Source organism: Dromiciops gliroides, chromosome 1 (assembly GCF_019393635.1).
Source record: "Dromiciops gliroides isolate mDroGli1 chromosome 1, mDroGli1.pri, whole genome shotgun sequence".
Taxonomy (NCBI): Eukaryota; Metazoa; Chordata; class Mammalia; order Microbiotheria; family Microbiotheriidae; genus Dromiciops; species Dromiciops gliroides.
The window spans coordinates 668,125,748-668,146,034 of record NC_057861.1 but is presented as its reverse complement, the minus strand read 5'-3'; the positions used below and the strand labels follow the sequence as shown (position 1 = coordinate 668,146,034).

At 53.3% G+C, this 20,287-nt stretch overlaps 2 protein-coding genes across 2 annotated transcripts in view; one reads left to right on the top strand and one right to left on the bottom strand.

The window, feature by feature from the left end:
• PTPN23 (protein tyrosine phosphatase non-receptor type 23) overlaps positions 1-10,680 on the top strand; it is a 40,945-nt gene extending 30,265 nt beyond the window's left edge. Inside the window, exons 7-25 of the mRNA XM_043977040.1 lie at positions 310-390; positions 800-931; positions 1,060-1,107; positions 2,079-2,135; positions 2,344-2,402; positions 2,778-2,857; positions 3,408-3,522; positions 3,659-3,724; positions 4,466-4,611; positions 5,033-5,338; positions 5,436-5,590; positions 5,788-5,939; positions 6,075-6,254; positions 6,353-8,183; positions 8,737-8,921; positions 9,071-9,175; positions 9,265-9,403; positions 9,486-9,605; positions 9,693-10,680. Coding sequence (XP_043832975.1) covers positions 310-390; positions 800-931; positions 1,060-1,107; positions 2,079-2,135; positions 2,344-2,402; positions 2,778-2,857; positions 3,408-3,522; positions 3,659-3,724; positions 4,466-4,611; positions 5,033-5,338; positions 5,436-5,590; positions 5,788-5,939; positions 6,075-6,254; positions 6,353-8,183; positions 8,737-8,921; positions 9,071-9,175; positions 9,265-9,403; positions 9,486-9,605; positions 9,693-10,169 — 4,434 coding nt within the window. The 3' untranslated portion in view covers positions 10,170-10,680. The remainder of the gene's footprint in view (positions 1-309; positions 391-799; positions 932-1,059; positions 1,108-2,078; positions 2,136-2,343; positions 2,403-2,777; positions 2,858-3,407; positions 3,523-3,658; positions 3,725-4,465; positions 4,612-5,032; positions 5,339-5,435; positions 5,591-5,787; positions 5,940-6,074; positions 6,255-6,352; positions 8,184-8,736; positions 8,922-9,070; positions 9,176-9,264; positions 9,404-9,485; positions 9,606-9,692) is intronic.
• LOC122735479 (SREBF chaperone) overlaps positions 8,602-20,287 on the bottom strand; it is an 88,783-nt gene continuing 77,097 nt past the window's right edge. Inside the window, exons 10-23 of the mRNA XM_043977041.1 lie at positions 19,480-19,574; positions 18,887-18,985; positions 18,353-18,571; positions 16,877-17,280; positions 16,142-16,333; positions 15,475-15,676; positions 15,177-15,292; positions 14,510-15,026; positions 14,031-14,116; positions 13,557-13,639; positions 13,198-13,364; positions 12,898-12,978; positions 12,492-12,698; positions 8,602-12,327 (exon numbers count right to left, since the gene is read on the bottom strand). Of these exons, the coding sequence (XP_043832976.1) occupies positions 12,082-12,327; positions 12,492-12,698; positions 12,898-12,978; positions 13,198-13,364; positions 13,557-13,639; positions 14,031-14,116; positions 14,510-15,026; positions 15,177-15,292; positions 15,475-15,676; positions 16,142-16,333; positions 16,877-17,280; positions 18,353-18,571; positions 18,887-18,985; positions 19,480-19,574 (2,714 nt within the window). The 3' untranslated portion in view covers positions 8,602-12,081. The remainder of the gene's footprint in view (positions 12,328-12,491; positions 12,699-12,897; positions 12,979-13,197; positions 13,365-13,556; positions 13,640-14,030; positions 14,117-14,509; positions 15,027-15,176; positions 15,293-15,474; positions 15,677-16,141; positions 16,334-16,876; positions 17,281-18,352; positions 18,572-18,886; positions 18,986-19,479; positions 19,575-20,287) is intronic.

Sequence of the window (20,287 nt, the reverse complement as noted above, 5' to 3'; positions counted from 1 at the left end):
AAAATAAATGGTTTAGGAAGCATAAGTTGGCGTGGCGTGCAGAACGAATTGGAGACCAGAGGCAGGTAGGTCAGATAGGAAGACTCGCAGTAATAGAGGGGATAAGTTTTGAGGCCGGAGAGAATCTGGCCATTTTTCTAACAGACCCTTATATCAAGTAAGAGAAAGTTAGCCTTTTGTCTCCAGCTGAGCATAGGTGGCCAGCTGTGTGATGAGATCTTCTGTGGTTTGTGGACTGGAGGGGAGCAGAAGTGGCAGGGCGTAGCTGAGGGCCTTCTCCCAAGGTGTGTTTGTCCTCCCACCTCCAAGGGCCAGGCTCAGGAATGCCTCCTGGAGAAGTCAATGTTGGACAATCGGAAAAGCTTCCTGGTGGCTCGAATCAGTGCACAGGCAAGTACCCAGGGGCCATCTTCCTAGGCTGCTCCAATGCTGTTCTGACCCTGCACCCATCCCCATGGTCTGAGATTCCCCACAAGTCAGTGAAGGAGGAGCTTGAGGTGCAGCAGAGAGATTGTACCCTGGCCGGGTACATTTGGGCTCCGTCCTGGAAGACTCAGGTTCACATCCCAGCTCCGCTGTTTAGCAGCCATATGACCTTGGGCTTCCTGACCCTCAGTTTCCTTCTCTGTATAACAAGAGTAATACTCACATTCCCTCTCTCTCATAGGTCAGTAGGAGAAAAGTCCTTGTTAGACTCCCCAGGCAGGACAAATGGGAGCTAGTGGAATTGGTTGAGTCTTTCCTGAAGGCCACTTCCTTTCTCTCCTGCTCTCCCATCAAACTTTCTTTCTCCTCCCAGGTGGTGGTTTACTACAAGGAGGCTTGCCGGGCCCTGGAAAACCCGGAGACCGCCTCACTGCTGGGCAAGGTCCAGAAAGACTGGAAGAAACTGGTCCAGATGAAGACCTGCTATTTTGCTGCTGTCGCCCACGTAAGGAACCCTGCCGGCAGCTCTGCCCTTACCATCTTCTGCCTTGGGTGGGGAGGCTGCAGAGGTGGGGAAGATGAAGCCAGTCCCCTGGCAGGATGTTTCCACTGATCTCACTCCCTCTTTTTCAGCTTCATATGGGGAAGCAAGCTGAAGAACAGCAGAAGTTTGGAGAGAGGGTAAGTGTGGTGTGGCTGGCACTGCTGGGGTTGTGCGCTCCAAACACCCTAGGGTGAGGGATCATTTATTTCCCAAGACTGGGCAAGTGTGTACTGTGAACCTGGACCAAGCCTTGAAGCTTTTTCTTTCACATGTTATGCTGTAACATCCTTTTTTCTCCCGAGGAGACAAAAGCACAGGACTAGGAGCTAAGAACCCCGAGTTCTAGGACGGGTTCTGCCAGTAACTTGCTGTGTGATCTTGGCCTTGCTGTCTTCATCTGTAAAGTGGCTATACTGTTCCCTGCCCTATCTGCCTCACGGGGTTGCTGAGAAGCTCCAGTGAGATGATGTTTTGGGGGTTCTTTGAAAAGCACTCAGTGACATGGAGACGTTAAGGGCTATTTCCTTACGGCACAAACCACAGTCTCCAGGATCCCGCTGTTTTGTGTGCCTGGTGTTAAGGGTCTTCCATATTCACACCCCAGTCACCTTGTGCTTTTCAATATGTTTCCTCTGCCTTGGCCAAACTGGACTCCCTACCACCTGTTTGCCTACCCCTGGACCTGCTCTCTGTCTCTCGTACCTTCCACGACCTCTGCTGAGAGCATGCACTTGGAGTGTTGGATTCTTGGCCATGCCAGACTAGCTTGCCTGCCTTCCTGCCTTGCTGGGCACTTTCTCTCCCATGATGTGGGGAATGATTTGGGCCCATTGAATCCTGCTGGGCATTAGGAGAAGATGGGTCTCAGCCTGGGTCTGGGTTTATGCTCAAGCCTAGGAAAAAGTGAGGCTTTGGGCTCCCTATGGCTAGTTTTGAGGTGCTGTCTCTTAGGAAGAGGTGGTGAGGACTTCCCAGAGCAGTACAACATGGGATGAAGTAGGAGAAAGGGGAAGGTGAAGGAAGAAGCTAATGGTCTTGAGGGAGGAAGAGAGTCCTTACTCTTGGCTGGGGAGGGAAGGATGGGAAGGTAAACTGTCTTTCCTTACAGGTAGTCTACTTCCAGAGTGCCCTGGACAAGCTTAATGAAGCCATCAAATTGGCAAAGGTAGTATTGGCTTTAGGCCCTCCCCTTCTGGTTTTCCCTCCCTGATGAGGTCCCATTGGTACTTTTCATCTTTTGCTAATTGCACATAACCTTGATTGAGGGCTATTGTCCATAGAGTGTTGGGAGGAGGGGAGGGCTGGGACCAGGATTGGCCTAATAATGAAGAGCATTACTTCTCTTTCTCTCTCTTTTGTCCCTTCGCAAAAAGGGACAGCCTGAAACTGTCCAGGATGCTCTGCGCTTCACCATGGATGTCATTGGAGGAAAGTAAGTCAGGGTTGAAGCACACGGGATGAGTGTCTGTCACATGTGAGAGCGAAAGGTTTCGTACGGCACATGGAATTGCAGAGCTAGCTTCAAGCTTGGTTGCTCCTGGCACCAGAATGGACCCCCAATTCACAGTTGTCCTGTTGCGATCCATGTTTCTCTCCCCAAGCAGAGGAAGGGGGTGGCCGAGCTGGGCCCAGAACTGGGATCCCCGGGTGGTTATAGTGGTAGGGGTGGAAGAGATGTGTGGGTCACAGACCAAGCTCAGTGCTGATAGGAGGGAACCCTTAGACGACATACATATGTGAAAGGGGTCTGCGCTGCCTCTGAGACAGGCTATGAACACACCCCTTACCCCCTTGTCTCTGTTCACAGGTTCAATTCCGCCAAGAAAGACAATGACTTCATCTACCATGAGGCTATCCCTGCACTGGATACCCTGCAGCCTGTAAAAGGTGTGGAATGAGGGTGGAGGAGAGGAGACCCATTGGGTGCCTGGTGTGAGCCCTAACAGTGAAGGAATAAAGCAAGGAACAGAGATCTGTCTGGTCACTTGAAACAACTGCTCCATCCCTAGATTTACATGAGCAAAAACATTGCATAATGAGCATTCCGATGTCCTCCAGATTGTTCATACCATATTGAGTTCTAGGGAGCTAAGTCTGAAGAGCCTTGACAAACTGGGGCATATGACCAGGATGGTGATGGGGGAGGAGAGAGTTGTGGGAACTGGAGATGTTAAACATGAATGAAGACACCGGGTGCGGAGGAGGGTTTGGAGTGACAGGGTCGTCTTTAAGTATTTGAAAGACTGTCCTTAGACTTGTCTGGCTTTTGGACAGAAGGTCTTCATGAGGAAGCTTGTGGGGAACTTGGTATAAGGTGTTCCTGCTTAGGCAGTTTCATATTCTATGATCTCATTACTTAAGCAGCAGGATTGTTCTTTGCCTCAGTTTCTGCCTCAGGGCTGTTTGGCTGTCCAACCATTTTCCTTTCCTCTCCCAGGAGCCCCCTTGGTGAAGCCCCTTCCTGTGAATCCTACTGACCCAGCTGTTACTGGCCCGGACATTTTTGCCAAGTTGGTGCCTATGGCTGCCCATGAAGCTTCCTCACTGTACAGGTGAGCAGAATGGGGAGAGGCCTGGGGAATGAGCATCTCCTACAGAAGGGTTAAGCCCCAGGATATTTGCTGTGGGAGGGTGATGGTAGATAGAACAGACTGGCTTAATTGACTCTCTTACTCTCCCATCCTCCAGTGAGGAGAAGGCCAAGCTGCTCCGAGAGATGATGGCTAAGATTGATGCCAAGAACGAGGTCCTAGAGTAAGTAATGGAGAAGGGGGAACATGGGAGAACAAGGTCCAAACCTGCTTCCCTGAAGTCCTCCAGAGTATTAGGGACAGAGTGAGCCAGCCAGCCCAGGATTGTGGGAGGGCTGTGAGAGAACCGAGTAGACCCAGAGCTCCTCCAGTTGAGTCCTTATGAGATAGAGATAAGCCAGGGGAGAATCAGGCTTTTCAGGAACAACTCCCCACCCTTATACTTTGCATTACCTATGGAAGGTTCGCCCAGTCTTCCGTTCTCTCAAGAGGCCTCAGCAACAGAATTTAATACGTTTGAATTGAAACGAATTGGGAAAAAGTAAATTAGAAAGAAAAGTTGGCCTAAATTTTCTTGCATGTCATTATTTATCTTGCTCCCCACTCATTCAACAAGTATTGTACCTCGTTCCAGACATGTCTCTGTGGCGGGGAAGCCAAGCATTCTGTCTGCTGGGATTCCAACACCATGAACAAGCTGGAGATCAGTGTAGAAGGTTCAGTAGGGCAGAGATCTCAGTCTTTTCCTAGGGCCTCAGCTCTGATCCAAGGAGCCTCAGTCCCTTCAGAGCTACTGTTTTTCCCTTGTAAAACCACTGAGTCAAGGATGGTCTGAGAGCCTCTTGTCCATGCCTCATTGTGCTCACCTTCTTGGGTGCTTACTCCATGAGGGCTGGGGACAGGTGCGCATATAACTGAGATGCAGCTCGTGACAGTGACCTTTCCCCATCATCCCTTGGCACAGCCAGTTCATGGACTCCCTGCAGCTAGACCCTGAAACAGTGGATAATCTGGATGCCTACAACCATATCCCGCCTGTCCTCATGGAGAAGTGTGCAGCCCTCAGTGTTCGGCCCGACACGGTGAAGAATCTTGTTCAGTCCATGCAGGGTGAGCATAGATGGGGAAATGGTGTTTGCGGAGTGGCTTATGGTCAGACTTTTCTGCTATGGGGAGAGAGTCCTGATTTGGAGCTCTTTTTCTGGTCTGGCAGCTGGCACAGTCCTGAGAGTAACAAAGGGCCGTCATTACATGGGCAAAGGTGAAACAGAGGAGACTTTTGGTGTTAGCACCTCTCATTTTACATAGCAGGAAACAGGCTCCTTTTCCTTTCTTAGTTAGGTAACTTATCCAGGTCACCCAGCCAGGCAGTAATGGAGCTGAAATTTGAACCCCATCTTGTAATTCCAAATCCAGTGTTTCTGGACTAGAAGGAGACTAGGATCAAGGCTAGAGCAAGGACTGTGGGGGATGGGAGGCCCCAGGAGGGGTGGACTCGGGACACCAGCCTCAGCGTCTCTCCCCTTCACAGTGTTGTCAGGGGTCTATACAGATGTAGAAGCTTCCCTGAAGGAGATCAAGGGCCTGCTAGAGGAGGATGAGCTTCTGGAGCAGAAGGTCCAGGAGGTATCTGGGCAGCAGCCAGGAGCAGTTCCAGCCGGGGGCTTGGCCGAGGTGAGACGTGAGTGGGCCAAGTACATGGAAGTGCACGAGAAGGCCTCCTTCACCAACAGCGAGCTGCATCGGGCTATGAACCTGCACATCAGCAACTTACGGCTGCTGAGTGGGCCTCTGGACCAAGTGCGTGCCGCCCTGCCCTCTCCGGCCCTCACCTCTGGTAAGCAGAAAGGCTGGCGTCACCTGTGAGGCCGAGCGAGAAAGCACTTGTGGTCCTCCTCCAGAGGAGATGACCGCCTGCCCTTTGGCCTTCCCAGATGACAAGGCTGTGCTGCAGAACCTCAAGCGTATCCTGGCCAAGGTGCAGGAAATGAGGGACCAGCGCCTGACCTTGGAGCACCAACTGCGAGAGCTGATCCAGAAGGATGACATCACCACTTCCCTTGTGACCACAGACCGCTCAGAGATGAAGGTGGCGTCCTGAGGGGCCCCCCCACCCCCCGCCCCGGAGAGGTTCTGCTTAGGGAGCTTCTCTCTGCCTTTGATGAGAATGTGGGAAAAGCTGCATGCAGGGACTGAGGGTCGGCATGCGGGAGGCCCAGCTGGAGCCTGGCCCTGCATGCAGAGCTCACTCTCCTGGGTCTTACTCCTCTTCTTCTCCCCCTTCAGAAGCTTTTTGAAGAACAGCTCAAGAAGTATGACCAGCTGCGTGTGTATCTGGACCAAAACCTGGCTGCCCAGGAGAACATCCTCAAGGCGCTGACGGAGGCCAACGTGCAGTATGCAGCCATCCGCCGAGCGCTTGCAGAGCTGGAGCACAAGTCAGTTCCTGGGACCGCTTCCCCCCCTCTCTTCCCTTGTCCCTCCCTCCTTCCTCCAGCCCCAGGGCGGTGTCGTTCTCCCACGAGGATGGGGAGCAGCAGGTGATGTCGGGCTTCCCTTTGTGTCTGCCCCAGGTGGAACTCCACACTGCAGACCTTGGTGGCGTCCTACGAGGCCTATGAGGATTTAATGAAGAAGTCCCAGGAAGGAAAGGATTTCTATGCTGATCTGGAGAGCAAGGTGGCTGCTCTGCTGGACCGGGCCAAGGCTGCATGCCAGGCCCGAGAAGCTTCCTTCCAACAGTTCCTGGACAGGTAGGCCTGGGTCTGAGTGCTGCGCTCGTCATTGTGGGGACGGGGCTGGGGAGGGGAGAGCAATGGAGGCTGATGAGGCCTCTGGACTGACTCCTTAGGGAACTGAAAAAGAAGCCTCCACCCCGGCCCACGGCCCCAAAGCCCCTCCTCGCCCGCAAGGAAGAGGGGGAAGCTCTGGAGCCTGGGGATCTGCCCGAGGAGCTCCGCAGCTTGCCTCCTGACATGCTGGCCACCCCCCTGCCTGCCTTTCCCCCTGGAGCCCTCCCCAACGGAGCAGTCATGGGGGCTGGGGCAGTCATGCCTTTTCCCCCAGGCCATTTTACTGTCCCTGGGTCCCACTATATTCCCAGCCAGGGTCCCAGCCCCTTTCCCCCAGGTACCTACTCTGGGCCTCCCCCTCTACTACAGCCTTCAGCCCCTCAGCCTACAGGTTTGCCCCTGCCCGGCTTGGCCCCAGGGCCCCGCCTCTATCCAGCTCCCACCTATGCCCCAGATCCTGGCCTAATTCCTGGCTCATCTCCTCAGCCCGGGGTAGTAAGCAGCCACTATGCGCTAGGGCCTCCTGGATCTAGTGGGGGTCTCCCCACAGCCCCGTCTCCTCGATTTATCAGTCCCGAGCTGGCTCCAGGGATCCGTCCTGCCACCACCACAGTGGACAGTGTCCAGGCCCCCATCTCTAGCTACACGGCTCCCAGGCCTGGGCCTAGCCCAAGCCCAGCCCCGCCCAGGCCCTGCTACTCCACCTCTCAGCAGGGACTCCCAACAGTCGCCTATCCTTACCCCGTAGGGGTCTGCCAACCTTTCACCCCCTCCTCGACCCAGCTTCCTTTCCCCCCCGCTCCCCGGGCTGAGCTGCAGCCTCGGCCCCAACCCTATGGCTCCCAAGTGCCCTTTGTACCTCAGCCTCGGCCGCCAGCCCCACTCCAGCACCCCGCTGTCTTTCCTCCCCAGACCAGGGTCCCTGCTCCCACTGCCCAGCAGCCACCTTTTCCTTTTGTCACTCAGCCTGCCGTCTTGGGGCAGCTCCCGCCACCTTTGCGAACCCATCTTTACCCCCTTCCTTCTCAGGATCCCCTACCCCCCCATTCAGCAGCCTTGCCTTTCCCCACTCCAGCCCCACCTCAGCCTCCCCTCCCCCCAGGTACTTCAGCCATGCCCTATTGCCCAGCCCCTGCTCCCGGGCCCCAGGGCCCCCCAGCCCCCTCACTCCCCAGTCAGTTGCCCCCTGGAACCCCATTACCCCTCCGGGGGCCCCCACCCTCCAGCCAACCTTCTCCAAGCCCTCACCCTGTGCCTTCACCAGCTCCATCTCCGGGGCCTGGCCCTACCACACCACACCCTTCCCAGGCAGAGCCACCGCCCTTCCAACGCTGCAACTCCTCAACAGCTGATCTGCTCTCATCCAGCCCTGAGAGCCAGCATGGGGGGTCCCAGCCCCCCGGGGGAGGCCACCCTCTGCTCCAGCCCACCAAGGCAGATGCCACAGAGGGCCAGCGGCCCCAGGCCCTGCGGCTGATAGAGCGTGACCCTTATGAGCAGCCACAGAGGCTCCAGCAGCTGCAGGAGGAGCTGGAATCGTTCCGAGGGCTGCTGAGTGGTGGGCCCGGAGCCCTAGACGGAGTCTGGCGAGAGCTGCAGGAGGCTCAGGAACGGGATGCCCGTGGCCGCTCCATCGCCATCGCACGCTGCTACTCCCTCAAGAACCGGCACCAGGATATCATGCCCTATGACAGCAATCGCGTAGTGCTTCGCTCAGGCAAGGACGACTACATCAATGCCAGCCGGGTGGAAGGACTCTCGTCGTACTGCCCTCCACTGATAGCCACCCAGGCTCCACTGCCGGGCACTGCAGCTGACTTCTGGCTCATGGTGCATGAACAGAAGGTGTCCGTCATTGTCATGTTGGTTTCAGAGGCAGAGATGGAAAAGGTAAGGAAAGGGAGCAGAGGGGACAATGGAGCCGAGTTGTGCACCTGTGACCTTTTTGGGCAAAGAGCAGAACTGGGACTTTAAGACAAGTCCCAAGGCGGGGTAGTCTTTCTCCCCTAACGCCCTACACAGGGTCTCCAGGTTTAGCTTCCCTCCTCGGTCCTGGCTGAGTCTTCTGAACACAGCCCTATCCCATCCCTCACCCTCCAGGCTTAACTTTTTTTCTCATCTTTCCCTAGTAGTGGTTTTAAAGTGTAAGAAATGGGACACGTTAGGTGATGCAGTGGATAAAGCATCAGCCCTTAGACACTTGCTAGCTGTGTGACCCTGGGCCAGTCACTTAACTCTTATTGCCCACCAAAATAAATAAATAAACAAATAAATAAATAAATAAATAAAATAGAGATTACCAAAGAGATTATACTGAAATATATTTATTCAAATAACTTGTAAAAACAAATTCACAGGTGCTAGGTTAAGAACCCTTGGTCTCCCTGCTATGGCCCCAAGTCAGGTACTCTGACAACTCACTTGGCGTCTTTTTACTCTGCAGCAGAAAGTGGCTAAGTATTTCCCCACGGAGAGGGGCCAGCCTCTGGTCCAGGGCCCTCTAAGCCTGGTGCTGAGCAGTGTCCGGGCCACAGACACCCATGTGGAACGTGTGCTAAGCCTGCAATTCAGAGACCAAAGCCTCAAACGATCTCTCGTACACCTGCACTTCCCAACTTGGCCAGAGCTGTGCGTTTAATTGTGGGGGGGAGGGGGCGCTGATGGCAGGAGCCAGGTGGGAAAATGAGCAATTTCTTGGGGGATGTGGTGGGAGGGGAAGGGATTCCAGATGGAGCAGCTCAGGTCCCGCAGGCTCCTTATTCTCCTCCCCCTTTCAGGGGCCTTCCGGACAGCCCAGGGAACCTGCTTCGCTTCATCCATGAGGTGCATACCCACTACCTGCATCAGCGGCCTCTGCACACACCCATTGTAGTGCACTGCAGGTACTGCTGGGGTGGCCGCAGGGGAGGGCCTGGGCATTCTCCACAGGACTTTGCTCACCACCAGCCTCTTCCTTTTCCTGCTCACACAGTTCTGGGGTGGGCCGTACCGGAGCTTTTGCCCTGCTCTATGCTGCAGTGCAGGAAGTAGAAGCTGGCAACGGGATTCCTGCCCTGACGCAGCTGGTCCGGAGGATGCGGCAACAGCGGAAGCACATGTTACAGGAGAAGGTAGGGGGGAAAGAGAGGCAGGCAGGCCAGACTGCTGAGTTTAAGGTGATCCTTGACCTTACTGTTACTGTTCCCTTGTCAGCTACACCTCCGATTTTGTCACGAAGCAGTGCTGAGACACGTAGAGCAGGTGCTCCAGCGGCACGGGGTGGCACCCCCTTCTGCCTGCAGACCCCTTGCTAACCCCAGCATGGCCCAGAAGGTAGCTAGAGGGAGGCTCAGAGCGAGAAGGAGGGGTTGGGGTGGGATAGGGTGGATAGAGTTCCTGAGGCTCTCTCTCCTTTCTTAGGCATATCTCCCCCAGGACCCCCAGGACCTGGTGCTGGGTGCAGACATGCCCATCAGCTCCATCCAAGCCACCATTGCCAAGCTTAGCATCCGGCCTCAAGGGGGCGGGCAGGAGCCCCCTCCTCTGGCCTTTCCTAGTCCTGCTGAGCCTTTCAGTCCTCCCACACCCAACCTCCTGGAGCTAACCAGTGCCCCTTCACCTTCCCCTCCTTCCTCCCCTCAGCCAGAAATTCCTGAGCCTAAGGAGGAGAGCCAGGTACCTGCAGCACCTAGCCCTGGGCCTTCCACTTCTTCTCTAGAGCTACTAGCCTCCCTGACCCCTGAGGCCTTCTCCCTGGACAGTTCCCTTCGGGGGAAGCAACGCATGAACAAGCAGAGCTTCCTGCAGGCTCATAATGGGCAAGGACTGCGGGGCACTGGCCCAAGTGATGACCCTCTCAGCCTTTTGGACCCACTCTGGACCCTAAATAAGACATGAATTGGACCTAGAGTCATGGGTGTCCATTGGCTTCTAATTCCCTACACTACATGTTTCCTTTAAACCTGCTAAATCCCCAATCCAAAATCTGAGCTGCCTCTCTTCTGGACCAGGGAAAGACTTCCTACCCCCTCCCTGGGATGCCCAGGGAGAAAGAAGGAGCTGGAGGTTTACCAAGGGCCAGGGTAGAGAAAGAGGATTCAACAACTCGGGGGAGAGTCGTCACTGGTTTGGAGGTCAAAGCCCCTCCCCTCCCCGACAATTCTTGTTGCCTTTAGCCCTGGTCTAGTGGAAGCCAGAGTCGTCCTGCCAGGATGCTCATTTCTCTTGACTGCATGGAACTGCTGAACTGACTTCAGCACTCACTTGGTGCCCTTCCCTAACTGGACCTGACTCACGGGGATAAGGCAAGCAGGGCAGGCCATGAACAGAGTAGCCATTCTCTAACTTGGGACCTGAATGTTTTTTTTTCAGCTCTTTGCTACTAAAATAAACCAACCTCTATAGGCAACTGCCGCTTGGGTTTTTCTTAAATCCTCACAATAAGCCTTGTGAAGAAATACTGGCCTCTTCATTTTATGAAGAAAGTGCCCAAAGCCACCTAAGTAGTAAGTGGCAGGTAGAGAGGTCCTCGGACTATGAACTGTATTCTTCCCATCACACCAAGTTGAGTCCAACACCATCATTAAGGGCTTGATGTTGGGAGATTATTAGTATGGACAGAAAAGAGACCTGCCAGCACTATTCTGATGATAAAGTCTTACATTTCCTTCCATTTTCCTCACTGTTGTGTAATTTGGAGAGAACCATCCAGGTCTACACCCCCGGCACAAAGCCAGGCCCTTAGTTCTAGTCCATAGCTCTGCCAAGTGAATAATTTGCTTATGCAGAACTAGATGGTTTGGAACCAATATTCTGTTAGCCTTGAGGGATTCTAGATGGCAGCTGAAGTAAAGGAGCAGGGCCTAGAGGCCACATAAACACTTCCAGGACTCCCTCTTAGCACAAGCGACAAAAACTAGAGCTTGGGGGGGGGGGGGGGGCAGATGAGGCCAAAGAGAGTTCGTATCTTCAAAGCACTTTGCCCACTTTGTGATAATACTGGTTGTTACCCAGGCTACACTCCACAGTAAGATAACCTCAACTCCATTAAAATTCCTATTCCTCCCCCACGACTCACCTCTATTCTCTCATGTGGGTCAATTGTGCTGCCACACTCACTGGACTCTACTCCCCTTTCCCCTATTTTCCCTCCAGTACAACCACAATGTATTCAAACCAGCCTCCCTGCAGAAGGCAGAGTTTTATGGTTAAGTTGACCAAATACAGCCTTTTCTCCCTCTTTATGAGTGTGGATGCCACACCAAAGAGCTGTTAATGCTAACTAGGCCTGGCCACACACACTTCATGGATCTCCTTGTGCTGCTATCCACCACCACTTTGTTTGAGGTGGGCATAGGAAAGTAACAAACGTAACCGTGTGCCCTTATAGGGCATAGATGGAGGTAGCTCATGGTGGTTATATATTACATGATTTTTTAGAAAGTTTATTTAAGAGAGGGAACTGGCAAGATGGGAAGTCACTGAAAAGTCCCAAGGGTAAACCCAGCCAACCCTATCTCTCCTTCACCCTCAGGTACTACAGCTTTGGTCCCACTAATGGGGAAAGGGAGAGCCAGAGATGCCAGGCAGAAGGAACAATCCCTGCACCTAGCACAGGGTCCACCAGTAAACAGGACACACAGTGCCCTTAGTGGGAAAGGAGCTTCCTAACAGCTGTCCTCCCCAACCACCGGAAAGGTGGACTATTTCCCTCCTGCTCCAAGCCTTGTCACCACTGTTAGGTCACCTCCAGTCCAGGCCTGCTATGAAGACTCTGGAGAGGGTGCTCAGGCCCAGTATTAACCCCGCTTCAGTCCAGCTTCTCCAGCACAGAGGGCACATACACCAGGCTCAGCTCGCTGCCAAAGTTGCAGACAATGGCTGCGTTGTCCAGCACAAGAATCTGGCGGGCTGGCTGTGCCTCACTGCTTTTGCCCAGGTAGACAGTTTGCAGCAGGTCCCCATAGTTTAGATCCCAGAAGGAGACACATCCCTGGCCTCCAGTGACCAGTAAGTTGTCCGAGATGACACCCAGGCTGGCCCCACACCCCATGTCCTAGGAAAGTTGAGGGGAACAAGTGTTACAGATAGATACTGTAGTTTCAGTCCCACCCTGTCTGGGGCCTTGAATCTTCTCTTTATAAACCAATTTGTCCTTAAAATGGGAGAGGGGCAAGATAAAAGCACAAGCCCATCCCCTCTCCCCTTTCCTCTCCTCACCTGCTGAATTGAGTAGAGCTTGATGCCAGTGCTTCGGTCCCAGATGCTAATGAGGTCATCTAGGCCGCTGCTGATGATGCAGGAGGTGGTACAGGTGAGAGAGGTTACATCCCCACGGTGTGCAAACATATGGCTTACTCGACTACCTGTCAGAACATCCCAAAGGCAGATGGCTCCATCCTGCCCCCCACTGGCCAGCACCATTGTCTGAGAGAACGGAGATGGAAAAACTGGGTTACTGTAGTAACATCTCTAGAGGGTTAGTACGGCCTTACTGAGTGGGCCCCACCCAGGGATGGAGCCGTGTGCAGTCAGCCAAATGTGGCTCTGGCACACGCCGTCCTCCCTCCACCCAGAGGGCTCTTGGCCCTGGCTTTCCTCCCTACAAGCTCATACTGGATCTCACCTGGTCAATGTACACAGCTGTAATGGCCCCTGAATGGCCCTGCAGGGTAAAGAGGCAGCACGAGTCCTCCAGCCGATACACCTGAGACACAAGGCAGCATCAGAACTCTGAGCCCCACATGTATGTATGTGTGTGTAAATTAATCTCACACATACACACACACACACACCCGGAGGTCAATTCATACTCAGAGAACTAACTTGTTCAGTGACCAAGAAATCCTTGTGAATGGGTCTTCATTCTCCCTGATCCTGCTTCCTACCCTCCCCAAGACTGCCCAAACTTCCAAAGGATACTCACTCTCAGAGTATGGTCCTGGCTCCCAGTCACAACACGACCAGCAGCAGCCTTTAGGGCAGTTATGGGTTTCTGGTGGGCACAGGACACTGTGTGGGTGAGATGGCATACTATGGTATCACTGTTGCTGTACACAGGGGATGAGGGGGCACTGCCCCGGCCTGGAGTCCCTGGAAAAAATCAGTTCAAAGTGAGCAAATACCCAAAATAGGAAGGAGGTTATCTTCCCATATCCACTAACACAAGCAGGAGAGTGAAGCCAGTTCCCAGCCCTCCACCCCCTGGAGCTAAGCGTGAAAAAGTTGTTACAAATGAGTCTCTCCACAGAATCTTTCCTCTTGGCCCCCCTGCCCCTTCTTTACCTCGAAACTGCAAATGGCTAAGGGCCGTTCGAGTCTCTAAGGAGAAAAAATCAAGGGAGCCATTGAGCCGGGCAGTCACAATCCTAGGACAGAAGAACAGTCATTACTGTAGCCTCTAGGGGGCAAAGGTGGGCTGGATGCACATGCTAAAAGCTGGGCCTAAAGCCCAAGGGGACCTCACAATGGCAATCAGGGAAGCTGCGTTTCAACCTTGCCCCCAGACACCGACAGGAGGAGAGCTTTGAGGGAGCAAACAGCCCCAGGGAGATGAAAGGAGGTCATCGTTCCCCAGCTGCTGAGTATGAGGCAGGATCCAACTGTCAGGTCTTGGTCTACAACATGGCCCCCCCTCTCCAAAGACCTCCAGACTCCTGGGGGAAGCCCCGTACTGCCGTCTGCTGCACCTTTGACCCCGATGGCCCTTCCGCAAAGGGATCCAAGAGCCATCCTGACCCAGAAAACTTCTATCCTCACCTCTTGTTCAGGAACACAAGGGCAGTGATGCCTGAGGAGACTTCCTCATTGCTGCAGCGCAGGGTGCCCTCGATGGCGTCCCACACCTGTAACCCCAGAGGCTGTGAGGGCCCTGCTCCAGTGGGGACAGTCCCACCTCACTTCCTGCCCTAAGGGGACAGACTAAGGCCCTCCCTCCCACCCCCATGGGAAAGAGCAACCCTTGCCCCCCTTTGCTGGAAGTGGGTAGGTTTAAATTGGGCCTGTCTAGATGCCGATTCTCTGCCTAGTGCTACGGGTTGGAGACCCAGGGTCCCGGCTCCTACCCCTCCTCTACTTTCCCATTAGTGAAATGGGACAGCAATCAATCTCTGGCCCCCAGCCAAGCCCACTTGGGAACGAGTCAAGAAAGCCAAAAGCCAGGCCCTTTGTCCTTAAGACTTGCTCATCAACAGAGTGTCCCTACCCTCTGTCCTCAACTCCCCGCCTGACCTCCCCACCTCCAGCCTGCCGTTGCTGCGCCCAGCTACGATGAGGTTCCCCTGCAGGTCCAGGCTCCAGACAGAGCTCTCTGTGTCGGGAGTCCAGGTGAGGATGGGTGACCCCTTTTCAAGATGCGAGCAGGCTTCATCCTCAGGGCCATGGAATGAAGGAACTGGGGAAGGGGGGGCTAGGGCTGCAAAGGGGCTAGGGCCCAGCCCCTCCTCCTGGTACACCCGCTGTACCAATCGTTTAAAATTGTAGCCAGGGGGGTCATGGGGCTGTCGACAGCCAGCCCGGTGCCTTGGTTCAGGCTGCGAAGGTTCTAAAGGCGGGGGCTGGGGCTGCTCAGAAAAGTTGGTGTCGATGAGGCAGGTCAGGTCAGGCTGATCGCCAAAGAGTGGAGGCTGTGGGGGACCCAGGAGGCGTCGCAGCTGGGGATTGTCTCCGAGCTCCTCGGGGCTTCCCTTTCCTCCATCTGATAGCTGCTCCCAGCTCTCTTGGGAATCAAACACACCACCGCTGTCCCTCCGAAGCCTAGTCAGCAGAGAAAGGAAGGTGCCAGGATAGGAATGTGTTTGGGAAAGAAGAACATGGCTCTCATGCCAGGGTCTAGGGCAGAGTAGTGGGTAAAGAAGGGAACTGACCTTTGAGGCCAGGAAGAAGGGATAAGAGAAAGAATCATACCCTTGCTTGGGGATCAGGGTAAGGCAGTCCCCAGTCTGGGCATCCCACACCCGGATCTGTCCTACCAGGCAGCAGCTCACCAAGAGCATCCCGTCACTTGCTAGGCACTCGATATCCTGAAGGGTGCAGAAAATCCAGCTTATTCAGGGCAGGGATGCAAGGCCATCTCCTGGCATCAACTGCCCTGTGATAGGACCTGTCCCTGTTCAACCTAAAGATGCCCACCTGTCCTCCCCCATCATGTGTGCCAGGAAGGAATCTCTGCAGGGAACAAACCCGGCTCATTCCCAATTCTCACCATGAGATGCCCTCGAAGGACAAGAGGAGTGATCTCCGTCTCAGGTGGAGAGTATCCATAGTCATCACAGGGCAGGTCCCCACGCTTCCGACGGCCATGGGAGGAGCCGTGCTGTCCATAGTTCTTGGGACAGAGCACTCGATAGAGGCAGAAGAGCAAAAGTACCAACAAGATACCAGAAGCCAGACCTAATGCGGCCACCCTGTGGGCATGGCATGTGGATGGTGCTCAGTGGGATCAACTCCATTCAACCCCCATACCCACCCCTGGGAACCACACATACCCCACATCCCAACTCTTAGCCTAGAAACCCAATGAGGCAGAACTAGCACAGCAAACTAGTCATCAGGAGCAAAACTATGCAAGTGAGGGAAGAAACCTAGACCCCAGACCAGGGCTTCTTAAACATTCCCCCTCGACGCCTCTTTTCACCTGAGAAATTTTTACACAACCCCAGGTGTATCGGTATAGAAAACAGACACACGTAACCTTTGACTATTGCCAGATTTTGCGATCCCCACATTCATTTATGTGACCCCATATGGAATCAGGACACAGTTTAAAAAGTTAGGCCCTGGACAATGTATGATCCTGTTCTCAAACTTTGCTACACCTCCTACTACTTCTGGGCCAGCCAAGGACGCCAGAGTGAGATGGTGGCCCTTACTTGTAGAGGGTAACGTCTCCATGGACCTGGGTCCTACTGGGACCTTCAAATGCCTTTGCCTGGTCCTCCCCCTGGGCAGTTCCAGGACTTGGGAGCTTAAGGGGCCAGTAATGTTGAGCCTCCTGGTGGTGCCGAACCTCCCGTGGGTTCAAGTAGAGGGTGACAGGAATCACTGGAAGGAGACTAATGTACCTGGGAGGAAGCAGAGTAGAAAGATGATAAGGCAAGATGAAAGGCCTTCCATGGCTACCAAATTTCCACCAAGAACAGCTCACTGCCCTGACATCAGGAGGAGGCAGGGGGCAGCTAGGTGGCACTGTGGATAATGTACTTGGCCCTGGATTCAAGAGGACCTGAGTTCAAATCTGGCCTCAGACACCTGACACTTACTAGCTGTGGTACCTTGGGCAAGTCATTTAACCCTCACTGCCCTGCCAAAACAACACACATAGTTAGAAAAGAAAAGAAAAAGGAAAAAAAAAAAAAAGAGGAGGCAGCAGCAATGCCTCACACTCAACCCTTCTGGAGAGGCAATAAAGAAGCCAGCACCTAGGTCAGGGGCAAGAGGACAGGGCAAAATCCCCAAACTTCCTTCCCTTGTCTTTTCTGAGCCCCCAGACTCCCTGTGCCTCTCTTGGGGAAGTTAGTAATCCTCATCTGCCAAAATGAGTCGTGTTCTAAGAGAAGCGGCCTGAAGCTATGTCATCTTGCTGCCTCCTCCTCTACTACACGCACCTCTTAGCCAGCGTGATGTTGTAGTAACTGAAAAGGGAAGGCCAGTGGCGAAAGGACAATTTCCTCCAGAGCTCTTCATCTTCTGGTCCCCATGTCACCTCTGGGGCAGGGCCTATGTCCAGCAAGCTGCTCTGAGGAGCCCCCTCCAGATGGTCCCGGGGTTCCTGAACTTCAGGGGATTCCCAAGGCAGTGTCTGATTCTCTGCTAGCTTAGAAGCATCCGGTGGGAAGATGGAGAAGGTACTCTTGGGGTCACCTGCAGGCAGCACCCCACCTGGCACAGGCATTGGGGGCAGCCCCGCTTCTCCCAAGGGGCTCTGCTCCGTCACTTGGGCCGTTAAGTAAGTGCGTAGCCCAGCGGGGTCTGTATACACCAGGATGCCGATCCAGATCACTGTGCCAACCTGCAAAGAAGCAGGGATGGGATCGATAAATTCCCAACAATGCCTCTAAAGATTTTCAGCCTGGGAATTTTGCTGATGGGTTGATGGGGAGGAGGCACCTCTCAGGGAATGTGCTATGTGAACAGAATGGATCACAAAGTTCAGGCTGGGATAAACACCTACCCATCCCCCACTTCCTTGCACCTTTAAGGCCACATGACTACTAAACATTTTCCCCAAGTTGAAAATATGCATTTGGTTTCCTGCTGTGTCCCTCTCCCCAAATGCCACCTAAAATGCCCAGATCCGAGTCATGCTAGAATGGGATGTTCAGTAGGCTTAATGGTGACTATTTGCTCCAGCTTCCAGTTCCCTTGACACCTTCCCTCTGCACCCCTGTGCTCAACATTGGCCTGGAATCAGTGCTCGTCCCAGTGCTGATGGGCAGAAGGCTGAAACCCTTCAGTCAACTTCAGAGAATAAATGTATCTATCTATTTTGGGGGGTGGGGTGGGGGGTGGAACACCAGTATCTATTAAACTAAGACCCATTTCCAGGAAAATGTCCACTGGGAACCAAGTCTCAGGGTCAAAACTGTTGTCACACTGGTCAGCCACTCATTGATGCCACGCAGTTGAGGATGGACTCTCCCACACCACTAACAAAGCCACTCTTTCCTCCCATCACTGTCTCTTTAATACGCTAGCAGCTTCACTGCTCGCTACAACCAGGAATCATCTCACTCTGTCTAAAGCAGACAGAAAGAACATGGCACTTTACAGTCTCCTCACAAGATCTCCCAGGAATCTGAAGGGGGAGGGACAACAGACATTTTGGATCAGAACAGATAAGAAATCAAAAGCCTCCAGGGTTGCTATTTCCCAAATCTCCCCTTGCTCTTTTCCTGGATCATGGAGCCAGCCTTAAAGGTGCAATCACTCCATGGAGGCCACAGCATGTTGAGCAGGCCATCACCTGCCTTGGCCTCCTCAGCGGGCAAGCTACAGAGGAGGGAATCAGAGGAGGGGCTGTAGTACTTTAGCAGGTTGGGATAGATATAGGGGAGAATAATGAGAGGATGAGGTAGGGATACCATGATTAGCCTCTGGGCCAGCCGGGTCCGGGCCAAGAAATAGATGACACGCAGTCTTTTGGGGAGGCGCAGATTTCTAAAGGACGATGGCTGCAGGGTGATCGTGTGTGGTGTCGAGGGTCGCATGGCCAACTGCCGCTCGTATCGGTGGCCCCGTCCTGCAGGCTTTGCTGGGTGCAGGCAGACTTCTGGGGGCAATCGTTTATTTAGATCAGCTAGCTGTAGATAAAGATGAGACCTGAGTTTAACATCTCACTGCTTTTAGAAGTATAGTCCTTGATCCTTGCCTTACCACTCTAGGCAAATACTAACAACCAAGCGGCAACACACACACACACACACACACACACACACACACACACACACACACACACACACACACACACACACACACACACTTTCCAACGTCAAAAGACCTATATATCTTCTAAGGTTCCACAATCTAGGCAATGAGCAACAAGGACCCCATGGGCCCTGACCCCACCATGAAAATTAAGGGGGCTGGGGTTGACTGAAATCAGTCTTCTCTCCTACCTCCATTCGACGAATGTCAATAGACAGAACAGTGGTGAAGAAGAGCATCTGCAGAAAGAAGTCAGAGACAAGGCCCACCACAGCAAAGAGACAGAATTCCTGGGGATAAAGCAACACATGGTAAGCAGGCCAGGATGACCCTTACATATAAAGCCTCACAGCTTTCCCCCAAACCCCCTAAATCTGTCCTATCCCCCAGCTTCTAGTTCAATAAATCAATAAACATTTACTAAACACCTACTGTGTGGCAGGCACTCTGCTAAGCAATGGGGATACAAAAAGAGTTCAGAGTGGAGTCTTCTTAAAAACGAGGTCATTCTGTTTCTCTTCAGGGGTTCAGAAGGCAGACTAGGGTGAGACAGGCCTCAGGCACCCACTGAGCCTTTGGACTTCCAGCCCCCCAGACTCAGTGGCATCATTCCAAACAAGGAATATCTTGACAGTATGAGCCACCAGCACCAGTAGGTCCTAACTCCCCTGCAAGTTACCTCCCATAGAATGAAGAATGGGAAAGAGAATGGGAGCTCTTCCAAAAGGCTCAATGCTGAGGGCAGAGATAACAAAAGGCTATATTACTGTCCAGGAGCCCCTACCTGAATAGCAGGAACCAAGGTGAAATATCCAATGAGGATGATGCCCAGTTCTGTGGCCATGTTCTTCATAATAGACCAACTCTCGTTGCTTAAGCCTAGAGATAATAGTGATGGTGAAACAGGATGGACTGCCGGCGGGGGGGGGGGGGGGGGGGGGGGGGGGGGGGGGGGGGGAGAAGAGACAAAGCACAAGGACTAGCTGTGGCAACATTACCTCTGCACCTCAGTTTCCACCCTTAATTCCTGGCATCTATATAGCTAGCACTTCATATATTTCAAAGCACTTTGGTTCTCAAAACAACCCAGGAAAACAACTTTAGTAGATACTGTCCCCATCTCACAGTTGGGGAAACTCAGGTTCAAGTTAAACAATCTGCCCCAAATCTCACTGCTCTATAAATGTAAAATCCCATCACAAACACTGCCCCATTGCCATGACTCGTGATGTTTCTATGCCTCCCCAACTAAATGCTGTCCATTTAGTAAAGTTCCTAACTATAGAGAAAAATGCCTTCTACTTATGGGGTGAGAGGGAGGGTGAGAAGTCGTTAGAAAAGGCTTTCAAACCTGCACAATCCTAATGTAAAACTTTAGTCAAGATTGAGTTGCTGGGGTGGCACAGTGGATAAAGCACCGGCCCTGGATTCAAGAAGACCCAAGTTCAAATCCGGCCTCAGACACTTGACACTTACTAGCTGTGTGACCCTGGGCAAGTCACTTAACCCTCACTGCCCCACCAAAAACAAAACAAACAAACAAACAAAAAAAAAAGAGTGAGCTTCCAGGGCTAGAAATCAAGGCTGATACA